We start from the raw sequence: 23,715 nt of genomic DNA, 5'->3' as shown, positions 1-23,715 counted from the left end.
GTGGGTGGCTAGCACTTAATGAATAAAGGGCATAATGGCATAAGATGAGGTTGGAGAAATATACATGGGCCAGATTATATCAGACCTTATAGGCCACAGGAAGAAAAGTAGATTTGGGATTTTTTTCCTCCAAAATACAATGGGGAGACATCAGAGATTTTGGATCAAGAGAGAGACATGATCCGATTTACATTTTAAGAAAATGATTCTGGCAGCTATGTAGAGATTGATGTGAGAAATCTGATGATAAGTTCATGAGCAGGTACTACCTGTGGTTCCTCTTTACCTATTGAGTAAAGTCTAAGCCTGAACTGTGGGTCAAGATTCTTTACAGTCTTCACCACTTCATTTCCACTAGCCTGGTCCCTGACACACAGTGTCTGAAGTAAAGTAGATATTCAGTAACTATCCAACCTATTTTTCCAGGCTTTACCTTCTATTCCTTTCCTTTACCCGAGTGAAGTTCCCAAACTCACTCTCTGCTTCCCTACATCCATTCCTTTAGTCATCCTATTACATCTGCCTCCATATCATCTTTCTTACCTTGTTTCTACAAGACAAAAATCTCACCCGTCTTTCAAAGTCTATTGCTGATTCATATATCTTTTCCTGACCTCTATAAGTCAGAGGTAATCTGTCCCATGTTTGAACTTCCACATTGCCCTGTGACACTTAACACTTTCTAAGATGTGATAATTATTTGTTTATTTTTGTCTCCTACATAAGACTAAAACTTGAGACCAGAAACAATATCTGATTATTTTAGCTGCCACTGTACCTATTAAGATATCTTCTGTTTGATGATAAAAATTAATTTCAAGGCACCTGAGTGGCTTAGTCAGTTAAGTGTCCAACTCTTGATTTCGTCTCAGATCATGATCCCAGGGCCATGGGATCAAGCCCTGCGTTGGGCTTTGCTCTGAGCATGGAGCCTGCTTAAGATATTCTCTCTCTCTCTCTCTCTCTCTCTCTCTCTCTCTCTCTCTCCCCCCTCTGCCCCTCTCTCCCACTCATGCTCTCCCTTTCTCAAAAAAAAAAAAAAAGAATTTCATTATTTATTTATCTGAAACAATTGTTTGTAATATATTTTGGGCAAATTACATTACTAAAAGCTTCATTCTTATATCATCAAGTATACTGCAGTACATTATGTTTATCAGCCTTAGAAACCATATTTGAACCTTCCCCCAAACACCTGGATTTCTAACACATTTACTAGCAATGTGTCATTTACTAGCTCATGTTATGATAGGTCCTATAGTGATGATACATTCTAATTCATCAACAGCTACATAGTTGTAACTAATGTAATTACATATTAATGTGTACATTTTATAAACTGTGGATTTTCTAGTAAATGATTCCTTGAGAGAATCTGTTAGCCATCTCCTTTAAGCAATAAATCTGTCCCCTCCTTGTTCATTTCTCCTCAAAGTTTACAAAATCTTTGTTGTTCTAGGAGCACAGCTTGGGACAGTAATTTCTCTTCCTCTTTCTGGAATAATTTGCTTCTATATGAATTGGACTTATGTCTTCTACCTTTTTGGTAAGCTTATTCAAAAATTTAACTTAAATCATAATGTAACAAATGCAAAATGTAATAGAAGTCTAATAATTGTTTAAAAATGTATATTCCAAATCACTGAGGTTACCAACTCCTAAAAGTACAAAGTTCTAAAATACTGACAATCTGTTTTTTAACTTTATATGGTTAAAATGATCTAGGTATGACATAATGTTAATTTTGGAATATTTCTCAGTAGAAACTGCTGTTGAATTCAAGACTTTAATGCCATACAAAATATCAAAAATTACTGTATTGGTTATTATAAAAATTCATATTTTGAAAAGTTTTTTTTTTTTTCTCAAGCAAAGTAGAATGCCCTCATTTGGTAGTTTTAATCTTTTTTTCTTTTTATTCAGTCCCAGGGCTTTTCATTTCTCAATCTCATTAGCAGGTTGATTCATGTTTTTAATAAGTGAGATTGCCATGTAGACATTTCATGCAGAAAATACATCTGCAATCTAAACAAAAAACAAATCAAGCAAAACCAGATACCTGTGGAAATAATAGGTTGTGGACATTTATTTTTTAAAATATTTGGTAAACTCTGAGAGGAGACTCATGTGGTTAAAATTGTTCTGTTCCCAACTTATAGGAGATGATACAGATAGCAAATATCCCATTAAGAAACTATGAGTGGAACTTGAAATCAGCATTAAGCTGAAACCAATTTTACACTAAGTTTATGATTCCATAATTTTTTCAAGACATGTTAAAATTGCTGTTGGTGCATCCTAATTTTATTTAATTTATTTTTCTATTCTAAGGTATAGTTGGCATCATTTGGTTTATTTTATGGATCTTGTTAGTTAGTGATAAGCCTGAAACTCACAAGGCAATCTCCCGCCATGAAAAAGAATATATTCTTTCATCATTAAAAAATCAGGTATGGACTTTGGCACATTTTTAAAACAATTTCAGAACTTTTTTCTTCTCCAGAATTGAGGTACCAATTTTTTTAATAGATATTTCTATTGTGCATGCTCTGGGCAAAGTAGAGAGCAGGCAAATGAAATAAATATATGAAGTAATGGTTTGTTTTGTCTGAAAAATTACAATTCTTTCAAGATTAAATATGTGAAAAGTTACTTTTACAAGTCACTTTAAATTTTATTTTTTTAAAGTAATCTCTATACCCAATGTGGGCTCGAACCCACAACACCAAGACCAAGAGTCACATGCTCTACCACTGAGCCAGCCAGGTGCCCCTGTAAGTTGCTTTAAACCTTCTAAAGTAATGATTATCAGTAAGTGTTAAGTTTGTCTTCCTAATTAAGAGAAAATAAAATGTGTTATTTATGAAAAATCTTGTAGCCACATTCTAAATGTTGTTAGGAAACTAGTGTTTTTATCTACATTTTATTTATTTGTTTGTTTATTTTTCTCTTTTCTTTTTTCCCCTCCCCACCCCCTTTTCTGTATTTTAAATGAGTGTGATTTAATAAGGAAGACAGTACATTTATTATAATATATAATTTGATTTAGACCTACCTGGTTGATTCTCTGGAGTAGACCCTTAGAAAAAAAATTATATGTTATTAATATGTAATATTAATAATGCACAATAGCATGTCAGAAATAAAAGTCTGTCATAATTTAATACAATAAATCTTCAAGTCATGAAAACAAAATATTTGTCTTTTGGGGGGAATAAAAGAAGAAAAGGAAAAGTCAGGAAAAATTAAACAGTTTTTTTCTTTAGCACTATTAATGACTTCATAGTTATTTTATTGGTTTTAAGAACATAAAATATTTTATATAAAACTTTCCTTGCCCATTAATTTATTATTGATATTTTCAATTTTTATATATAGTACAAATAGGCAGCAATTAAACACTCATTCACCTTTCTTTTTAAGTTTTTTTTAAATTCTTTTTTAACATTTATTTATTTATTTATTTTTGAGACAGAGAGAGACAGAGCATGAATGGGGGAGGGTCACAAAGAGGGGGAGACACAGAATCCGAAACAGGCTCCAGGCTCTGAGCTGTCAGCACAGAGCCCGATGCGGGGCTCGAACTCACGGACCGCGAGATCATGACCTGAGCTGAAGTCGGATGCCCAACTGACTGAGCCACTCAGGCACCCCTCTTTTTAAGGTTTTAAATTTTGCTACAAATGTTTCTATAAGCTGTTGAACTTTCAGAAATATGGCATATCTTGGTCTTAAGGTTGGCAAAAACTCAGAAGAAATCATAATATAATAAAGTTACTTTGAGTCCTCTGTGATGTTAATCAGATGAATCACCCACTTTTTCCCCTAAGGAACAGATAAAAGTAATTTAATGCATTGTAAACAGATCTTGCCATATAAAACTTGCTATGTTTTGTCATATTTTCTTAGCATTGATGGTCAACAGCTTACTTATTTCAATACTTCATTTGTATTATTTTTTTATGGATTCATGAAAATTTTCGTTTATTTAGATTTTTTTAAAAGCTTCCTTTCTCGAGCCACCTGAGTGGCTCAGTCAGTTAAGCATCCGACTCTTGATCTCAGCTCAGGTCTTGATCTCAGAGTCGTGAATTCAAGCTGTGTTGGGCTCTGTGCTGCATGTGATGCCTACTTAAACAAACAAACAGGGGTGCCTGGGTGGCTTAGTCAGTTAAGCGTCTGACTTTGGCTTAGGACATGATCTCATAGTTCGTGTGTTCGAGCCCCGCGTCTGGCTCTGTGCTGACAGCTCAGAGCCTGGAGCCTGTCTCAGATTCTGAGTCTCCCTCTCTCTCTCTCTGCCCCTCCCCTATTCATGCTCTGTCTCTGTCTCAAAAATAAAAAAATAAAATAAAATAAACAGTAAAAAAAAATTGTTAAGAACCAAAAACAGAAAAAAGCTTGCTTTCTTTTTCTACCTTGATATGTGTCTAAATCTTTCCATATCTAAATTTAAGGTTAATTTGTTTTTCCATATGCTTCAGAAAATGGAATATTCAGAAGCAAGGGGAGTCAGGAGAATTATGTTTCACAGAATCCCAAACTGCATTCTTAAACCAGATGATGTTGTGGTTGAAAACATCATAGGGGCGCCTGGGTGGCGCAGTCGGTTAAGCGTCCGACTTCGGCCAGGTCACGATCTCGCGGTCCGTGAGTTCGAGCCCCGCGTCGGGCTCTGGGCTGATGGCTCAGAGCCTGGAGCCTGTTTCCGATTCTGTGTCTCCCTCTCTCTCTGCCCCTCCCCTGTTCATGCTCTGTCTCTCTCTGTCCCAAAAATAAATAAATAAATAAAATAAAATAAAATAAAGAAGAAAAAAAAAAAAAAAGAAAAAAGAAAACATCATAAAATAAGGGCTCCTAGCTGGCTCAGTTGGTGGGGCATGTGACTCTTAATCTCAGGGTTGTGAGTTTGCCCACAATGGGCAGAGAGTTTACTAAAAAAAAAAAAAAGAAAAGAAAGAAAGAAAAGGAAAAGAAAATGCCATAAAATAATGATGTGTTATATGAACCTCCACCTTTAAATCTTGGATCTAAGAAAGGTTCTTTGTCAGATACTGAGGACTTAAAAATTAACATGAGAAAGAAAATGAACAAGACATGGTTCCTGTGGTACCTGTGATCTCCAGAGGGAGACAGACATTGATGAACATAACTTCAATATAATATATGCTGCTGTGTAAAAAGAAATGCTCTGTTGGGGTGCCTAGATGGCTCAGTCAGTTGAGCATCTGACTTCGGCTCAGGTCATGATCTCATGGCTTGTGGGTTCAAGCCCCGCATCAGGCTCTGTACTGACAGCTCGGAGCCTGGAGCCTGCTTCGGATTCTGTGTCTCCGTCTCTCTCTGCCCCTCCCTCACTCACGCTCTCTCTCTCTCTCTCTCAAAAATAAATAAACATTCTAAAAAAATTTTAGCAACAAAAAAATAAATGTTCTGTCTCCGTCTTTTCCCCCAAATACCCTACATCTTTGATACAAAGTGGATAGCATAAGAGTGTATCTACCAAATCAAATAAAAAGAAAAAGCCACAAGAAGGTTAATACTAGCTCTTCCTCTTTTTGAAATAACAGTGAACCCTGGAGGCAGGGTTCATAGGCAGAAACATAGATTGCTTTATTAGCTTTTGAGAAACCGCAGAGCCTCAGTGTGCAGGAAATGTAATAATCTGATGCTCCAGGTTAATGGATTCCAGGCTTCTTAATCATGCATCAATAAAAAGATGGGAGCTAACACTCTGAATAAAGGTATATTTATTCATGGTTACATACATGTACTACTGTACGTATATGTATCATAAAACATACAAAAATGGATTTTTTAAAGAGTAAATAAAATGAGATAAACAGTATGTACATAAATTTGTAATTTTAACAGGAAAACCTTTTTATCACATAAAAATTAGTAATGTTGTTTAATGGGAGCAGTGTTGATTATGTTATATTTTATGACCCTACTATTATTTTGCTTGGTGAGGTAGCTGACAAAGAACTCATATGAGGAAAAGTGTCAGATTCACTATTTTTTTAGTGTTCCTTTGTGCCTATGTTATTAGGATTCTCTTCTATGACTTGCTCTGTAAGAATCTTTTTGAAGACACTGTCAATTTTGTAGATTTGTTTTATTTAAAACTGGCTAACAAAATCCATAAACCCACTTTAAAAGGTGGGTAAAAACTGTAATATGTTGTGGTACACTGAGAGCAAACCAGAAAGTGAGGATCCCGTTAACCCCTTTGAATTGGGGAGACCATACAATATGTGATTGATACACTCCAAGGCCAACCTATGTATTAAATATTAATAGAGTTTCTTGTTTTAGAATAAAAGTGAGTATAGATAGAAGTTCTAATATGTTTTTCCACACAACAGTTAATCATCTTGTATCCCCTAAGGTGCTTACACCCTACTTTGAAGACCATTTCTCCAGAAACTATGTAAACAAACTTTCTGTTGCACAGTTCTTATAAATCATTATCATTGAGTAAAGATTCGATAGTGAAATATAAATTATAAGAGGACTTCCAATCTCATTCCTTTGCCCTTATGTCAGCCTCTGAATTTGATTATGAAACTATATTTTCTAGATGGAGAAATTAATACTGCAAGTGAATTCTGACGTTCATAAGGGATGTTTAGGGTTGACATTATAGTTATAAGATTACATTTCTATTTTTTCTTTAATCTGAATCATGGATTCTTTATTGCTGTTTAATATTTTGAAAGAGTTGGTTTAAAACTCTGGAATTTACTAGTCAAGGCTGGTAATGTGTTCTGGATGGAATTTTGGCTGCTAAGGTACAGATATAAACATAGCATACATGAATTGTGCCTGTCATTTTGTTTTGTTTTGTTTTTTTCAGCTCTCTTCACAGAAGTCAGTGCCATGGGTACCCATGCTAAAATCACTACCTCTTTGGGCAATTGTAGTTGCACATTTTTCTTACAACTGGACGTTTTATACTTTATTGACCTTATTGCCTACTTATATGAAGGAGATCCTAAGGTTCAATGTTCAAGAGGTAAGAAAAAAGAATCATCTCCTTCTTGTATAAAGTGTACATTTTTAAACTACAGACAGAATTTGTTTTTATCTATATAAAATTGTTATTTTGTATCTTCCATTTTACTCTCATATCCTGAACTGCTCTTCTTGCTTCACAACTGTTCCTTCTTTTTTCAGTGTGTGTTAATTCTTGATTCAAGGTACCTTTGGGCTGGTATCTCCCTTAACCATAAAGGTCTTATTAGTCCCTAGTAACATGCCAGGATATCAGACAACAAATTCAAGTGTACCTGTATTCACTTCTCAAAGGGACGGCGGTAGAACTCGCTGGCAGCTGAGAGGGGACTTGGGAGACCTGAGGTCGCTCTGCAGCATTATTTAGGCACTGGCAGAGCTATAGTTGCAAAGCTGTATAAGAAGAGCCTTCCTGAAACTGCCGGTTCTTTGGAACCCATCAGATTGAGGCAGTTTCTATCAGAATCTCTGTGTTGATGGGTTTTGTCTTTAAAGAGCTTGAAGAAAAGCCTGAACAGAAAGAGTCAGTTTATAAGGAAAATTGGTGTTTTTGCCTTCAAAGTAAAAGATCAAAGACATAAATGTGAGAGCTAAAACAACAAACTCTTAGAAAGTGTACATCCTTGTGCCCTTGGCACACCAAAAGCATAAGTGACCGAAGAAAAAAATACATAAATTCTATTTCATCAAAATTAAAAACTTTTGTGATGCAAAAGACACCATCAAGAATGAAAATCCACACACACAAAATGAATGAAAATCCACTAAATGGGAGAAAATATTTGCAAATCATATTTCTGATAAGGATCTAGAATATATAAGGAATATAAAAAATATATTCCTTATATATTCTGGAATTCATACAACTCCATAATAAAAAGACAACCCAATCTTTTAAATGGGCAAAGCATTTGAATAGACATTTCTCCAAAGAAGACATACAAATGACCAATAAGTCCATGTAAAAACGCTCCACATCGTTAATCATTAGGAAAATGCAAATCAAAACTATAATGGGATACTACTTCATACCTATTGGAATTAAAAATAATAATAATAAAAATAACCCAGAAGGTAGAGGAAATGGAACCCTTATACATTGCTGATGGGAATGTAAAGTAGTGTAGCCACTGTGGAAAAGTTTGGCAGTTCCTCAAAAACTTAAACATAAAGTTAATATAAGACCCAGAACTCCCCTGGATATAGACCCAAGAGAACTGAAAACATATATTCACACAAAAACACGTGCCTGAATGTTCATAACATCGTTATTCATGGTAACCAAAAAGTGGAAACAGCCCAAATGTCTATCAGCTAATGAATGAATAAACAAAATATGGTGTATTCTACAATGGAACAACTCAGCCACAAAACGAAAGATGGCCCTGGAAGTTAAAAAGCAGCCCAGATGATGAATGTGAAGGCAGCAGGGCTGACTGCACAATTGCATTGGCTACACAGACAGATACACAGCTTTAAACATCGTTAAAGTGAATCTCCAGTCACCTGTCTTCCAAAGCATACTGGGAACACTGGCCATGGACCGAACCTTAAACTGCATCCAAGCAGCTAAGCTGGGAAGAACTCTGGCTACTGTTGAAAATCAAGATCATCTATACTCAAATATATCCACAAATTGCATTGACAGAAGTTAACCTGAAACGAAGCTTTGGCAATAGCATGGGGTGAGTTTCTCATGAGCAATCTTGTTTTCCTAAGCATTCTGTGAGTAGAGCCTGACTATAATCTACTGTATGACAAATGCAGGGAAATTTAAAGATCATTCCACAGATGCTTCTGTTTGAGATTTTCCTGAGAGAACTATGGAAAGAATGAAAGTGGTGTGCATTTAATTGCCTTCATCCATTTTTCATTGATTTTTTTTTAAGTTCTATGAGAGACTTTAAAACCAGAATCATTTATCTTGCATTTTTATACCAAAAGGTATTTTCTTTCCAAATTCAAAGAATTGTGAACAAATTTTCAAAATAATTCTCTAATTGTATAGAAGCTTTTTTTAAAAATGAATTTCTTTTTTAGGCCACCTGAGTGGCTCAGTTGGTTGAGCGTCCGACTCTTGATTTTGGCTCAGGTCAGGATCTCAGGGTCAGGGGATCAAGCCCCACATCAGGCTCTTGCTGAGCATGGAGCCTGCTTGAGATTCTTTCTCTCCCTCTGCCCTTTTCCCCTGCTCATGCTCTCTCTCTCTAAAATTAACAAATAACAATAAAAAAATAAAAATAAGAAAATTTAAAGCTCTTGATCCTTTGTTATAAGCTTGCTTTTTCATAGAAGTTTAACTTCATTAGTTATCCTTACTTTTCTTTTTTCTTAGTTTTTCCCAGTTCTAGTGTTCCTGTTCCCTTTCTCTTCTTTTTTCTTCCCTTTTTTCTTTTCTTTTTCCTGTCCCTGTTTCTTTTTCTTTGTTTTTTGTTTTTTGTTTTTTAGTTTATTCTTGGAGAAAGAGAGAGAGAGCACACACAAGCACAAGCAGAGGAGGGGCAGAGAGAGGGAGAGAGAGAATCCCAAGCAGGCTCCACACTCCCAAGCATAGCCCAATGTAGGGCTCTATCCCACAAGCCTGAGATTATGCATGACCTGAGCTGATATCAAGAGTTGGACACTTAACCAACTGAGCCACCCAGGTGGCCCTAGTATCCCTATTTCTTACAGTTCAGTGAGAGTTGGGGCAATATCTATTATCCTATTCTGGATATTAATATTTTAGAATCAATTTTTTAAATAAATGAGTACAAAAGCTTAACAACTGTGAAAGATACCCATGGATATACAAATGTTGAAGATTTATAATAATTTGTAGAAGGTGGTAGTTTTAGGTTGTTGGGAAAGTTTTTAACATTTGAACTTTAAGTGGAAAAATTCAGTAACTCTGATGAATTATCAGTCTCATCCCACCAGGGGAACAAGACCAAGATCAGAAAATCCACTTCTCCATTTGCTATAGTTTATTCCTAAGTAGGATTCTGCCACAAATAATGATAGAAGCGATCCCGCTATGCAAAAATCTAAATAGAATAAAATTTAAAGAGGAAATTACTCAGCTTAATACCAGAAAGAAACAAAAATCTTAGCTACAGAAGTAGAATTGGAAATATACAACATTTGAATACAGATGACTATAACCTATGATGAAAAAAGTTAAATCTTTTCTAAAGATTTTTGTAAATATTTATTTTTGAAAGAGAGAGAGAGAGAGAGAGAGAATATCCAAAGCAGGCTCCAGGCTCTGAGCTGTCAGCACAGAGCCTGACGTGGGGCTCAAACCCACAAACTGTGAAATCATGACGTGAGCCGAAGTTGGATGCTTAACCAACTGAGCCACCCAGGTGCCCCTAAATCTTTTCTTAAGCATACTTAGATTTAAAATATTAGCAGATTTTATTGGTTTGTGCCATTAATGATACTTAAATAGAAGATTTAAATATCACTGATAATATATCTTTCTACCTTTTTTGTGTGTTTGTAAAAGACTAACAGGTGTACCCATCTTTCTCATACTATAAAAACATTTGTTTTTATCAGAATTGTGTCATTTAGTTTTGGCACCTCAGGTGTTTATGCTGGGGAAAAATGACGAGAAGAAAGAATTTTCCTTTCTCCACGTATGTGTTCTTCATTTTACAGAATTTGGGATTTCCTAAAAACTTGACTGCCAAATCATTTCCTACAAAGCAAATAGCATAGCACATTTCCAGGATAAATTCTGTTTCATATCTTCTGGTGCTTTTATTTTGTTTAGGTGGCAACTTAAAGGAAAAGAAGAGGGAAAAATAGAGGTCTGTCAACTCACTACCTTTGTCCTCTGCTCAAAGCATGTGGTGGTGCATTGTACACCTGATCTACACAATGTGCATTTTTGAGCATTTCATTAAAGCTAAACATTCGATTCATGTGGTTTTCTGTATCTGCACGTTATTTTATAATATTTCTATAAATATAAGTATGTATAATTATATATAATCTATAACAGTCATATAATTTATAAATGTATCTATATTTTCTGTTTTATATAAAGATAAATATCTATATGTAAAATAAATTTACCATTTTAAAATATAAATATGAATTTTAAATAGAAATATAATTTTTAAATATAACTATGAATATTTATAGTAAATTTGTATATTATAATTTTATATAACTTAAAATATAAATATTATATAACACATATATAAGTATGTATAAATAAGTGAAAATTGACAAAAACTTTTCAATGGGGAGAATCTATAGGCTAATGTAATAGAAAGATTTGTCCTCTCCTACTGAAACTGCACCCCAAGTCCCAAAATAACATGTAAGATTACTTTGAGCATGGGACGCCTGGATGGCTGAGTCGTTTAAGTGTTCAACTCTTGATTTTGGCTCAGGTCATATGCTCATGGTTCATGAGTTCCAGCCCCACATCGGTTCTGTGCTTAAACACAGAGCCTGCTTGGGATTCTCTCTCTATCCCTCTCTCTCTCTGCCCCTCCCCCACCTCAAAATAAATAAATAAACTTTTTAAAAAATTATAAAAAAAACAAGATTACCTCAAGCAGACTGGACTGTATTAATATCAACACTATATTGTATGAATTTCCTTTGTTTTTGAGTGGTGGTGAATGTGTGTATATGAATATTGTTTTGGTTCTTACTCCCCTTCCCCCCACCAATTAATTCTGTATCTTCTTATTCCTTCCAGAATGGGCTTCTATCTGCACTGCCTTATTTTGGCTGTTGGTTATGTATGATCCTATCTGGTCAAGCTGCTGACCATTTAAGGGCAAAATGGAATTTTTCAACTATATGTGTCCGAAGAGTGTTTAGCCTTATAGGTAAGTGAAGTGAATCAATGTTTGTTTTGATTTACAATCATTTACTGTGTTTACAGTGCAAAGCAAAATAAAAATGATTTTAGTCATTTATTTTGTTCACATATTAAAACACTATGTTTTAATGCATGTAGTGCATTTCTATACAAGATGGTTGGATCTGGGGCACCTGGGTGACTCAGTCAGATGAGTGTCTGACTCTTGATTTCAGCACAGGTAATGATCCCAAGATTGTGGGACTGAGCCCCATGTTGGGTTCCATGCTGAGCATGGAGTCTGAGATTCTATCTGTCTTTCTCTGCCCCTTTCCCCTGCTCACACTCTCTCAAATATAAATAAATAAATAAATAAATAAATGAATGAATGAATGAATGAATGAACAAACGAACGAACGAACAAATAAATGTTGTTTTTGAACTATGTATTTTGCGGGTTAATATTTATAATATCCTATTATCTCCACCCTAGGCTTAACCATTAAAAATGGCTTGCTTTGCTGAATATCATTTCCAGAATTTTATAAATCATTTTGTTTTCAGCTCCAAGTTTGCAGTGAAAATAATATTTTTAAGTCTCTATCCCTTTTCTAAGTGAATACATTTTAATTTTTAATCCAAAAACATTTACTGGCATCATTATATTAAATGAGGAGCTATAAATCAAAGAACTCAAAGCTACCTTAAATAATCGTGTGTTTCAGACTGCTTTCATCAAGGTAAATTTTAAACTATCTATGATAATTATTTCATTTTTTTTTAAGATCTTGAGTAAGCAGGGACCCTGGAAGTCGCTGAAGGTTATACTTGAGAAATTACATTGTAGCAGGACCCTATTCAGGATAATTCTACAAATACCTTCTGAGAAGCTACTGCTGGAAGGTGCTGTCCTGTTCCATTGCTTGCTTGTCTCAATTCTCAAGAAATTTCTCCACACCTGCAAGTGAAGTAGATCCCTTTAGATTCAACCCAACTTTCTCTTTTTTGCTTCCTGTTCACCTCCTCTGTCCAATATGGTAGCCACTATCCACATATGGCTATTTACATTTAATTGAATTTTAAAAATAAGTTTCTCAGCTGCAGTATATACAAATACAACATTTCCATCGTCACAGATGGTCATTGGATAGCACTGCTGTAGAACAGAAAGAATGGCAACCCATTCATTAAGTCCCTTCCTGTTACTTATATTTTATGCTTAAATGCCTGTAGTAAAATGTGTATATTGCTATCAATTGCTAAAACCTAGATGGAGTGTTTTTCTAACTTTATTTAATAGAGTTTATTTAGTTTATCTTCTTTGGTTATACGAATTTTAAATCTCTTTCTGTATCAACAACTATTGCTTTCTCAAGAACTATATTTTTCAGTCATCCTCTTCTTGCTCTTCCTAGAACTTTAGCTGAGTCTAGGTCACATGTAGATTTAATCATATTGCATAATGATATTTTCTTTTTACTTTTACATTAGTTGCATTATATCTGTGTTTTCCAGTAGTTTTTGGTTTTTTGTTTTTTTTTTTTTTTTCATGAAAACTATGTAAGTTGTCTCCTAGGCAGCACAGCGTCTTTACAGTAGGTGGCAGTAATATCAAACCTCAGATTTGTACTATATTATTGGTAGCACAAGCAAATGTTAATACTGGAGCTTTCTTTTCTGTTTATAACTTTTTAACTCCAGGAATGATTGGACCTGCAGTATTCCTGGTAGCCGCTGGATTTATAGGTTGTGATTATTCTTTGGCCGTTGCATTCTTAACCATATCAACAACACTGGGAGGCTTTTGCTCTTCTGGATTTAGCATCAACCACCTGGATATTGCACCTTCGTGAGTACTAACATAAAGATCGGCTAAGATAAAGATTGACTTTAAATTCATGTCTTTAATTGTGGTAAAATATATATAGCACAAAATATACCACTTTAACCATTTTTAAGTGTACACTTCTGTGGCATTAACATTAAGTACATTTACATTGTTGTGCGACCATCACTAGCATCTGTCTCCAGAACTGTTTCTTCCCATGCTGAAACTGTACCCATTAAACACTAGCTCCCCATTCCCAACCTCCCCACAGTCCCTGGCAACCTCCATTCTCCTTTCTTTCTCTATAAATTTGACTACTCTAGGAATGACTTTAAATTTTGAAACAAAACTTCAGTTTACGTGATAATTAACACTTGAAATTGTTTTTAAATTTAAGCTTTTAACTGTTATCACCTCTGTACACAAGTTCCCATAAAAACATTACACATTATAACTTGTGTCTCTCTACCCAGCTAGAATAGGAACTCTGAAGGCAGACACTGTGTTATTATCCTCAAAGTTTACTGTGGTAATTGGCACATAGTGGCCATTTAGTTGGATGGATGAATGCCTAAGACCAGACCAAATTATTTGTCTAATTATTATCTTACCCATGTGCAAATATATTTGTCTAACTTATCACTTTCACAACATTACCTCATTTTTATCTTTAAAGCATTCCTATAAGATAGATATTCTTAACTTATTTTATGACTAAGAAGACTCAGATTCAGAGAAGTTAAGTGGTTTGTCTTGTACTACCACAGCTAATAAATGATAGAGCCAAAATACAAACCTAAAATTCTTACTCTTTAAGCCCAGAATTATTTTTACAATTCCCTCTCTGGAAATATTCTTTGGGCCACATACTTCTAGGATTCTTTTGTGCCAGTTATCAAGCTAGAGGAGGAGGCTATGTAAATATTTTAACCCAGAAGATTTGGTACAGTTAATTTTTAATGGATATGAATTTACATTTGGAGAAAAGATAGATGGTCCTCTACCATCTTCCCCCAGCCTAAATTCTTCACACCTAGACTACCACAGAATTTTCTGATTCCTGTTAATCCTCAGTCTCCCATCCCTTCAGTAAGTACCTAAAGTAAGAAGTCCAAGGAGGTTCCACACGATCAGAATATAAGTGTGCCCAGCTCCCTGATGAGTCCTTCTGCCACTTTGCAGTGCCTTCTACTAAGGCTCATTCTTGGCCCCTGTGGCAGGGCCATTTTCTCCCCATCCCTCTGTATCCTTCCCAGTTCACACCCCAGTTCTTCATTAGGCCTTTCTAGACCATTAATGCCTACTTTTTTCTCCTCCTCTTCTCAGTGCATTCATTTATAATTTTATGCTAGATGCATTTATATTAACTGCCTTACCTTGATTTGTAATTGTTTCTAAATGCAACTCTTCTTTCTTATCTCCCCAATTTGGAGGTAAACTCCCTCAGACTGAGTCATGCTATATATCTATATCACAACTTCTGCACAAGGAGAGGCACACCCAGTCCACACTTGTTGAGTGGTTGACTTACATGACAATACCAAGAAAGTAGGAGCTTCAGTGTTACATATCCACCCAACAGTGGGGAACCAAGGAAGAAAACCAGTAAAATTTAGGCATTGGACCAAGAAACCATTTGATATAAAAGGTGGTAACCTAAGCAAAAGCTCTGGGACTATAAGCTCTGAGAGCACAGGGGCCACATCTCTTATTTACACCAGCCACACCATGGCCCTGTGCTGGGTCATGGTCAATCAGGTGCATGAATGGAAGAATGAAAATAGCCTTTCACATTTAGTACCACGCTAAAACTCTTTCTAAAAAACAATTTGGGTATTGGTCTTATTGTATGTCAACACTTTACTATTATATAATAAAGTCAAATTTTATATTCTCTATTAAATTTAAATACAGAATTCTCAGCCAACATGCAAAACCCTCCATGTTATAGTCCCAATTTATCTTTATAATTTTATTCCTCCCTCACCTACATCACTTTCTTTGTATTCTTTGCCTCAAATGAACTGAGCCCTACATCACTTTCTTTGTATTCTTTGCCTCAAATGAACTGAGCTACTCTTTATTCTCAAAAAATATTCCCTGACACACACATACACACACACACACGCACACACACACACACACACACACACACACACACACGTGCATACGCATGTTTGTTCTTTTCCACCTTTGGTCCTTTGTTCATGCTAGCCTAAATACCTGGAATGCCCACACTCGATGTGGATTTGTCTCATGTCTTGTGATTACATTTAGGTAATGTATCCCTGACCAGATTCACTGGCCTGTGACCTCAGGGAATCACATCCAGGGGCCCCTAGTGATATTAATTTTGATCACCCAGTCAAGGTGTTGTAATTTCTCTAATAACAACTTACTTTTTTCCCCCTTCAACTAATAAAGCATCTCTGGAAAGATGCTTTGAGATCATACAAACACCCTGCTCCTCGTCAAACTCCCCTCACCACCACCAACTTAGACTTGATCCATGCCAAGCCAATTTTTACTATAGTGGCTTCAAAACAGTGGTATTTCCACCCTCTTTCCCTGCACATTTATCATTTGTCATTCTATTGTAAGAAGATCTTCCCTCCTGCTCCACTTCTTTATCTAGCATCAGCGTGGCCTCAGAGATTCCTAATTTATTTAATGAGTTACAATCCATGATTGTCCTTATCTATTTTTATGCCCACATTATCTCAGATTTAGCCAACAGGTTCCCCTTCAATCTGGCTCCTATAGCCTATCAACATTTCCCCCTCCTCCTTGCCACTCCCATCCCACTTCCTTTTGACCACTTTTTTATTGATGAAACAACCAGATATTTTGAATTCACTTTGTATCTTCCCTGCCTTGAAATACCTTGGAATAGCCATTTCTCCAAGGAACACCAGTTCTTTTTAGTGAAGAATAGTATTTAGATACCAAGGCCCTGGCAAAGGATCATATACTTTCATTACTAAGTTACATTGCCTCCCCTAAGCAGATCTACTTAGAAATCACTTGGAGCATTGACTAGTGTCAAAGGTTTACTTACAAATAGAAACAAAAGGCTGCACTTTTATCAAATTATTTCTTTTACAACTTTTATATGCTGAATATCACCTACTGGGCTTTGTTTTAAACCTTTTTTCACTTTCTTTTCTTTGGGATATTGAAAAGTGATCCTTCAGTCCTTCATAGAATTATAAAGACCTGTCCATATTATTATATAGCCTTGTAAATCTTTTTAGGGTGAATTGTAGGGTCGCCTTTTCCCACAAATTAACAAAAGATGACAGCTTTAAATGTATATTACTTTTATTATGATATTGTTATTTACCAATTCTAGTATGAAACTTGTTTAGTTTCATAATAATCATAACTGTTAATTAGAGAAACTGATGGGTTAAATAGCTGAGTTCACATATCAGCTACATGTGTATGTATTTAAATAGCTCTAAAAAGTTATCTGCAGTGGCACCCAGCTGGCTCAGTTAGAGCTTATGACTCTTGATCTCAAAGTCCCATGTTGGGCTATTTTTTTTTTTTTTTTTTTTAATAAAAAATAGAAGCACCTGGCTGGCTCAGTCGGTAGAGCATGCAACTCTTGATCTTGGAGTTGTGAGTTCAAGCGCCATGATGGGCATAGAGCTTAAATTAAATTTAAAAAAAAAGTAAAAGTAAAAACTAAATAAAAATTAAAAGTATCTGCATAGGGGCGCCTGGGTGGCTCAGTGAGGTAAGCCTCCGTCCAATTCTTGGTTTTGTTTCAGGTCATGATCTCATGGTTCGTGGGTTCAAGCCCTGCATCAGGCTCCATGCTGGCAGTGCAGAGCCTGCTTGGGATTTTCTGTCTCTTTCCTTCTGTCTCTGCCCCTCCCCTGCCTGTGCTCACACACTCTCTCTCTCAAAATAAATAATCTTAAAAAAAAAAAAAGTATCTGCACAATAGTGAATTCCACAGAGTACTATGTAAATTTATATTGATAATAATACTGAAATTAAGGTTGAAAATATGGTATTTGCTGAGATTAGGAATGAAAGGGAATAGTACATCTAAATGAGATTTTACTCATTAAGATATTTTGTCCTCTCAACTTCTCTACTCTATATCCAAAACAATTTAAATAGATATACTTTAATATTCAGCCATACCCTATAGATATTATGTTACATATTCATTTTTTATATATGCATTTACTTTCACATAATTCTTTCATGGAATTAACTACATAATAAGAAATGACTGCATATTACTTTATCTCACTAATTTATACCTTGCTAATCTAATCACATATCTGGGATAGGACCCTTCCAAGATTCAGAATTCCAACAAGTTAAACTGCATAAACCTACAGAGCTTATCATTTTTCTGGCATATGAATCTGGCAGTTTCTTATTTAACAATGGCAACTACTTGCCTTAAACAATAATACTTTTGTTAGTAATTAGAGATTTGTAGGAACAATAATTAGTTACATATTGACTAAATAGCCACTGTTCTACAGAGAAAGTGGTACCTTCTTGAGTTATCTTCATAGCTTTTCATATAATTAAAATCAATTTAAACTTTCAGAACCAGAAATAGGTGTGAATAATTATTAAAACCATTAGTTATAGTCTTGGCAGTGTTTAAATTCTGAAGTTCAAACACCTTTTGTATAGTTTCACCTGATTTTTATTTTTAAACTAGAAGTTTACATTAAACCCTATTAAATATAAAACCTGTTGTGTTTTTAATATGAATATACCTATTCATATTACATTTTTAAGAGTATAAGGATCTGATCATCAGAATAATAAAAATATTACACTGTGAGAAGTCTATTGTGATTTTAAAAAAAAACTCTGAATATATCTCGTATCCTATCTAGCAGTGTAATCATGTTTTCACATCTCAAGATTGATCATGCATGAAAGTTTTATTATACTGCCTGTCACATAGAGTGTGCTCAGTAAACATTTGCTGAAGGAATAAATCTCTGGTTTTAATCACAAGACTAAATGTCTAATGTTGAAAGTATTTACACCATACCAGAGTCTTTTGTCAAAAAACAATTAAGGGGCTCCTGGGTGTCTTAGTCAGTTAAGCATCCAACTCTTGATTTCAGCTCAGGTCATGATCTCACAGTCATGAGATTGAGCCCCACATTGAGCTCTGCTCTGACAATGAGGAGCCTGCTTGGGATTCTCTCTCTACTTCTCTCTCTCCCTCTCTCTCTGTCCCTCCCTGCTCACACTCTCCTTCTCTCAAAATAAATTAACATTTTAAAAAAACAATTAAAATAGAGGGAAAAAAATGGAGGGCAGAATTTTGTGAACCTTATAAGCTAGGAAATGCTTATTGAGTATAGTTGTTGGTCAGTGAAGAAGTAAAGGAGCTTAACATAATGAAAAACGGGCGCCTGGGTGGCTCAGTTGGTTCAGCATGTTGACTTTGGCTCAGGTCGTGATCTCATGGCTTGAGTCTGAGCCCTGCATCAGGCTCTGTGCTGACATCTTGGATCCTGCTTCTGATTCTGTGTCTCCCTCTCTCTGCCCCTCCCCAGATGGTGCTCTGCCCCCACCCCCACCTCAAGAATAAATAAACGTTAAAAAAAATTAAAATTAAAAAAAAATTTAAACATAATGATGAAAGAAAGGGAGAATTTGAAAAGCAAATTAACTTCAAGAAAAGTTCATTAAATTTAATGATAATTTGAAAGATCTGATACAAACATAACTGAAATAAAAACCCCTTGAAGCTGAAGGAGTAAAGGCATGAGAAGCCATTTCTGTGGGAGAGAAGATAGGAAGAAGCCTAAACAAATTGCTGCACAGTGACTCTGAGGCTTGTATTTGAGATTTACAACATAGGAATGAAGCCTGATTATCCAAAAAAGGACTCAAGGAAATAGAACATAATTAAAGGACTGAAATATGCTCCTTTATGCTACTGATTAGAAGAGAAATCTGGAAAGGATTTCACTTGAAGTGAGTTAAACAAAATGATATTGTTCAGTTATGTAGTTTATAGAATCATAAAAAGTGAGAACCAGGATGGATTTAGAGCGACTCATCCCTTATTAGTCAAAGTTTGGTCCATGGAGCAGGAGCATCAGTATTATGTAGGACTTTCTGAAAAACAGAGAATCTCAGGCATCACTGAATCTGGACTTGCTGACCTAGAATCTGCATGTTAAGATCCTCGGGTGATTCTTGTGCACCTCAAGTATGAGGCCCTGACCTAGTCAAATCCGGTCACTCACACAACAAACATGTCTGGAGGACCTACTATACATTGAGCACAATATACATGATGCTAGTAGAAAATAACACCCAGCTCCTACTTGCAAGGAGATTAGTCTAGTTCAGGAAATAAGCAGTTAAAAAAAAAAATTAAACAATTGTAATATATTATGATAATTAATTCTTTTGACAAGTACTTATCAAATGCCTGCCAAGTACCAGTCATAACAGACACAGCCCTGACCTGTGAAACTTTTAGAAACATAAGGCTCACAAATAAAAAAGTTTTTGAAGAAAAGATGAGAGAATATAATAGAGAGATATAATGTGGATCAAGGAGTAAGGGAAGGTTTCTCTGAGGAAATGATATTTAAGCTAAAATCTGAGCAATGAGTAAGAAGAAGTTAGCCAGGCAAAAAAGGAGTAGTATTCCTAACAGAATTTACATAAGTAGAAAAAGAAATTGGTGTGTGTCTTAGTCTGATTGGGCTGCCATAACAAAATACCATAGACTGGGTGGCTTAAACAACAGACGTTTATTTTCTCACAGTTCAGTGTCCAAGATCAGGATGCCAGCATGGTTAGTTTCTTGTGAGAACTCTCCTTCTGGTTTGCAGATGGGCTGCTTTTTGCTGTGTGCTCACATGGCCTTTCCTCAGTGTGTCTGTGCATGTGTACAGACAGAGAAAGAACCCCAGTGTCTCTCACTCTTCAGATAAGGGTGCCAGACCTATCAGATTGAGGCCCCATCCTTATGACCTCATTTGACCTTTATCATCTGAAAGCCCTGTCTCCTAATATAGGGTTAAGCCTTCAACATATGAATTTGGGACACACAAACATTCAATCTATAACTGTATATTTCAGCCAACTGAGAGAAGGTCATTTGTAGCAGAGATGCAGAGAAGAAAGCCACTGGAGAGTAAGCAGGAGCCTATAGTAAGCATTTTATATTGTATCCCGAACAAATAGGAAATGACATCCTCTGCTCTGTTTTTTAAGATCACTCTTGTATGGATAAGAGTACAAGTAGAAGAAACCAATTAGGAAGCTATTGCAGCAACCCAGATAAAAAGTGATAGGGTATAATAGGAGATATAAAGAAGTAGATGGAGGGGCGCCTGGGTAGCTCAGTCAGTTGAGCATCTGACTCTTGATTTCAGCTCAGGTCATGATCTCACAGTCATGAGATGGAGTCCCGTGTCGGGCCACACACTGGGCATGGAGCCTGCTTAAGATTCTCTCTCTATCTCTCCCCCAGCGCCGCCCCCCCCCCCTGCCCCCGCCTCCAGCTCATGTACTCTCTAAGAAAAAAAAAAAGAATAAAAAAGAAGTAGATGGATTTGGGATGATTTGTAAACACAGTAGGTGGGACTTGACAATAGATTAGACCTGAAGAGTGAGGAGAAGATATCAAGGATGTTGATTTCCAGGTATTTTGTATCAGCAACTAGGTAGATGGATATACCACTTACTGGAATTGGGATGCCTGAAGGAAGAACAGTCTTGGGAGAAGATAAAAATTTCAGACATGTTAAATTTTAGTATTTGTGAAAACATTTAGAAAATGATAGTTATAGGCAGTGTGATATATGGATCTGGAACTCAGGAAAGCAGTCTGATTTTAAATGAAAATTAAGGAATAATAATCCACATTTTGAAGTACTTAAAGACAAGAGTTGCCTTGAGGGAGAAGGTAGAATGACAAGTGATCCCAAGAGTGGATCGTGGCAAACACTTACAGAGGAGAAAGAGGGGAAATAACCAAAGAAGGAAACTAAAGAGGAGCAAGAGAGAGATAGAAAGAAGAACAAGAATAAGGTGTCAAGGAAGCCAAGACCACCCAGTTTTCAATTCAAGAATGGGCTCTGGGTTAGAGATAAAGATTTAAGAGTCATTGACATATGAGTAGTAAATGAGGCCATGGAATCAGATAAAATTACTCAAGAGACAGTGATGAAAACCTTGGGAATTCATCAAAAGATAGAAGAACCTGATGCAAGGGTAATTGAGGAGAAGTGAGCAGAGAAGGAGAAGGAAAATAAGTAGAGATCAGGATCCTCAAAGGGAGAGCTTGATCAACAGTGTCAGATGCCACAGAGAAGTCAAGTAAAACAAGAATGAAAATGTTCCTCCCAGGGTGCCTGGGTGGCTCAGTCGGTTAAGCATCCGACTTCGGCTCAGGTCATGATCTCACTGTTTGTGAGTTCGAGCCCCGCGTCGGGCTCTGTGCTGGCAGCTCGGAGCCTGGAGCCTGCTTCAGATTCTGTGTCTCCCTCTCTCTCTGACCCTCCCCTGTTCATGCTCTGTCTCTCTCTCTCAAAAATAAATAAACATTAAAAAAAAAAAAAAAAAGTTCCTCCCCAGATGAAGATGTTCATTAAACATTTTGGTGAAAATGCTTCTGGGGAACAAGAAGAAGGAAGCTAGGCTGCAGTGACTTAAGGAATGAATGGAAAGATAAGGTGAAGACAGTCAACATAAAGCAGTGATTTTGAAAGTGTGATCCTTAGCCCATCTATATCAAAATCATCAAGAGTGCTTGTTAAAAATAAAGCAGAATTCTTGATCGCAGGAATAGGGAATCTGCATTTTGTTGCTCCTCTGGGTTGTCTTTATGGACCTTAAAATTTGAGAACTACTGCCAATAAACAACTATTTCAAAACAATTAACTATGAAGAGAAGGAGGAAAAGCTAAAGATGGGCATATATTGGTGGATGATTGTTTGAGTTGTTTTTTTTTTTTAAGATGAAAGAGACCCAGGCTGTTAATATTGCTGAGAAAAAAAGTTCAATCAACAGTGAAAGATTAAAGCTAAAAGGAAGAAGTAACAATGACTAGTTGGTAGAAATCAGGAAGGAATGAGATTCAGAGTCCAAGTAGAGGGATTAGCTTTCAAATGAGAAGAAACAGAAGGTAGTAAAGAGGATTTCATTAAAGAAGAGTTTTGAGGTGAGATGAGAACTTGAGAATTGTAGTGGTTTAAAATACATCCACAAATTCCACACCTCTCCTTTTGAAAGAAAGAGTCTATTTCCCCTCCCCTTGAGTGTGGACTGGATTTAGTGACTTGTTTCTAATGAATATGGCAAAAGTAATGGTATCTGACTAGGTCAAAAAAGGCATTACTGCAACTTCTTTGCTTTCTGTCTCAGATGATTCAACTGTAATGTAGGAAGGACACTTAGGGGCCCTGTGGCAAGACCCACATCGGGGGGAACTGAGATTATCGCCAGCAGTGACATAAGTGAGCTTAGAAGTGGATCCTCAGGGTGCGCCTGGGTGTCTCAGTCGGTTAGGCATCCGATGTCAGCTCAGGTCATGATCTCACTGTTTGTGAGTTCACGCCCCGCAACGGGCTCTGCCTGGCAGCTCAAAGCCTGGAGCCTGCCTCAGATTCTGTGTCTCCCCCTCTCTCCCTGACCCTTCCCCACTCGCACCCTCTCTGTCTCTCTCAAAAATAAACATAAAAAGATGTTTTTTTAAAGAAGTGGATCCTCTGGCCCCAGTCCAATCTTCAGGTAACTGCAGCCCCAGTCAACATGATTGGGGGATTCTGAGCCAGCTAAACCACTTCTATATTCCTGACCCACAGAACCTGTGAGATGATAAATATTTGTTGTCCGAAGTTGCTAAGTTTGAAGTAATTTATAGTGCAGCAGTAGATAACTAATTGAAAAATCTTAACTGTTCGTCTTTGATTTCTTTTTGACATGGGAGTCAGGTTCATTGCTGAGACTAAGAAAGAAGACAGGTGGAATAAAAGACTTGAGAATCATAAAAGTTCGAACTAACTACCCAGGAAAATCGTCAGTAAGAACTCATTGAAG

At 36.2% G+C, this 23,715-nt stretch overlaps 1 protein-coding gene across 4 annotated transcripts in view; it reads left to right on the top strand.

Moving 5' to 3' along the window:
* The window catches only part of SLC17A5 (solute carrier family 17 member 5), a 49,408-nt gene that overhangs the window by 13,715 nt on the left and 11,978 nt on the right, over positions 1-23,715 (top strand). For all 4 annotated transcript variants that reach the window (XM_045498783.1, XM_045498785.1, XM_045498786.1 and 1 more), the window contains 5 exons: positions 1,460-1,546; positions 2,332-2,450; positions 6,860-7,018; positions 11,720-11,852; positions 13,526-13,673. In XM_045498783.1, coding sequence (XP_045354739.1) covers positions 1,460-1,546; positions 2,332-2,450; positions 6,860-7,018; positions 11,720-11,852; positions 13,526-13,673 — 646 coding nt within the window. The remainder of the gene's footprint in view (positions 1-1,459; positions 1,547-2,331; positions 2,451-6,859; positions 7,019-11,719; positions 11,853-13,525; positions 13,674-23,715) is intronic.

This window comes from Leopardus geoffroyi, chromosome B2 (assembly GCF_018350155.1).
Source record: "Leopardus geoffroyi isolate Oge1 chromosome B2, O.geoffroyi_Oge1_pat1.0, whole genome shotgun sequence".
Classification (NCBI taxonomy): Eukaryota; Metazoa; Chordata; class Mammalia; order Carnivora; family Felidae; genus Leopardus; species Leopardus geoffroyi.
This window is presented reverse-complemented; position numbering and strand designations above follow the sequence as displayed.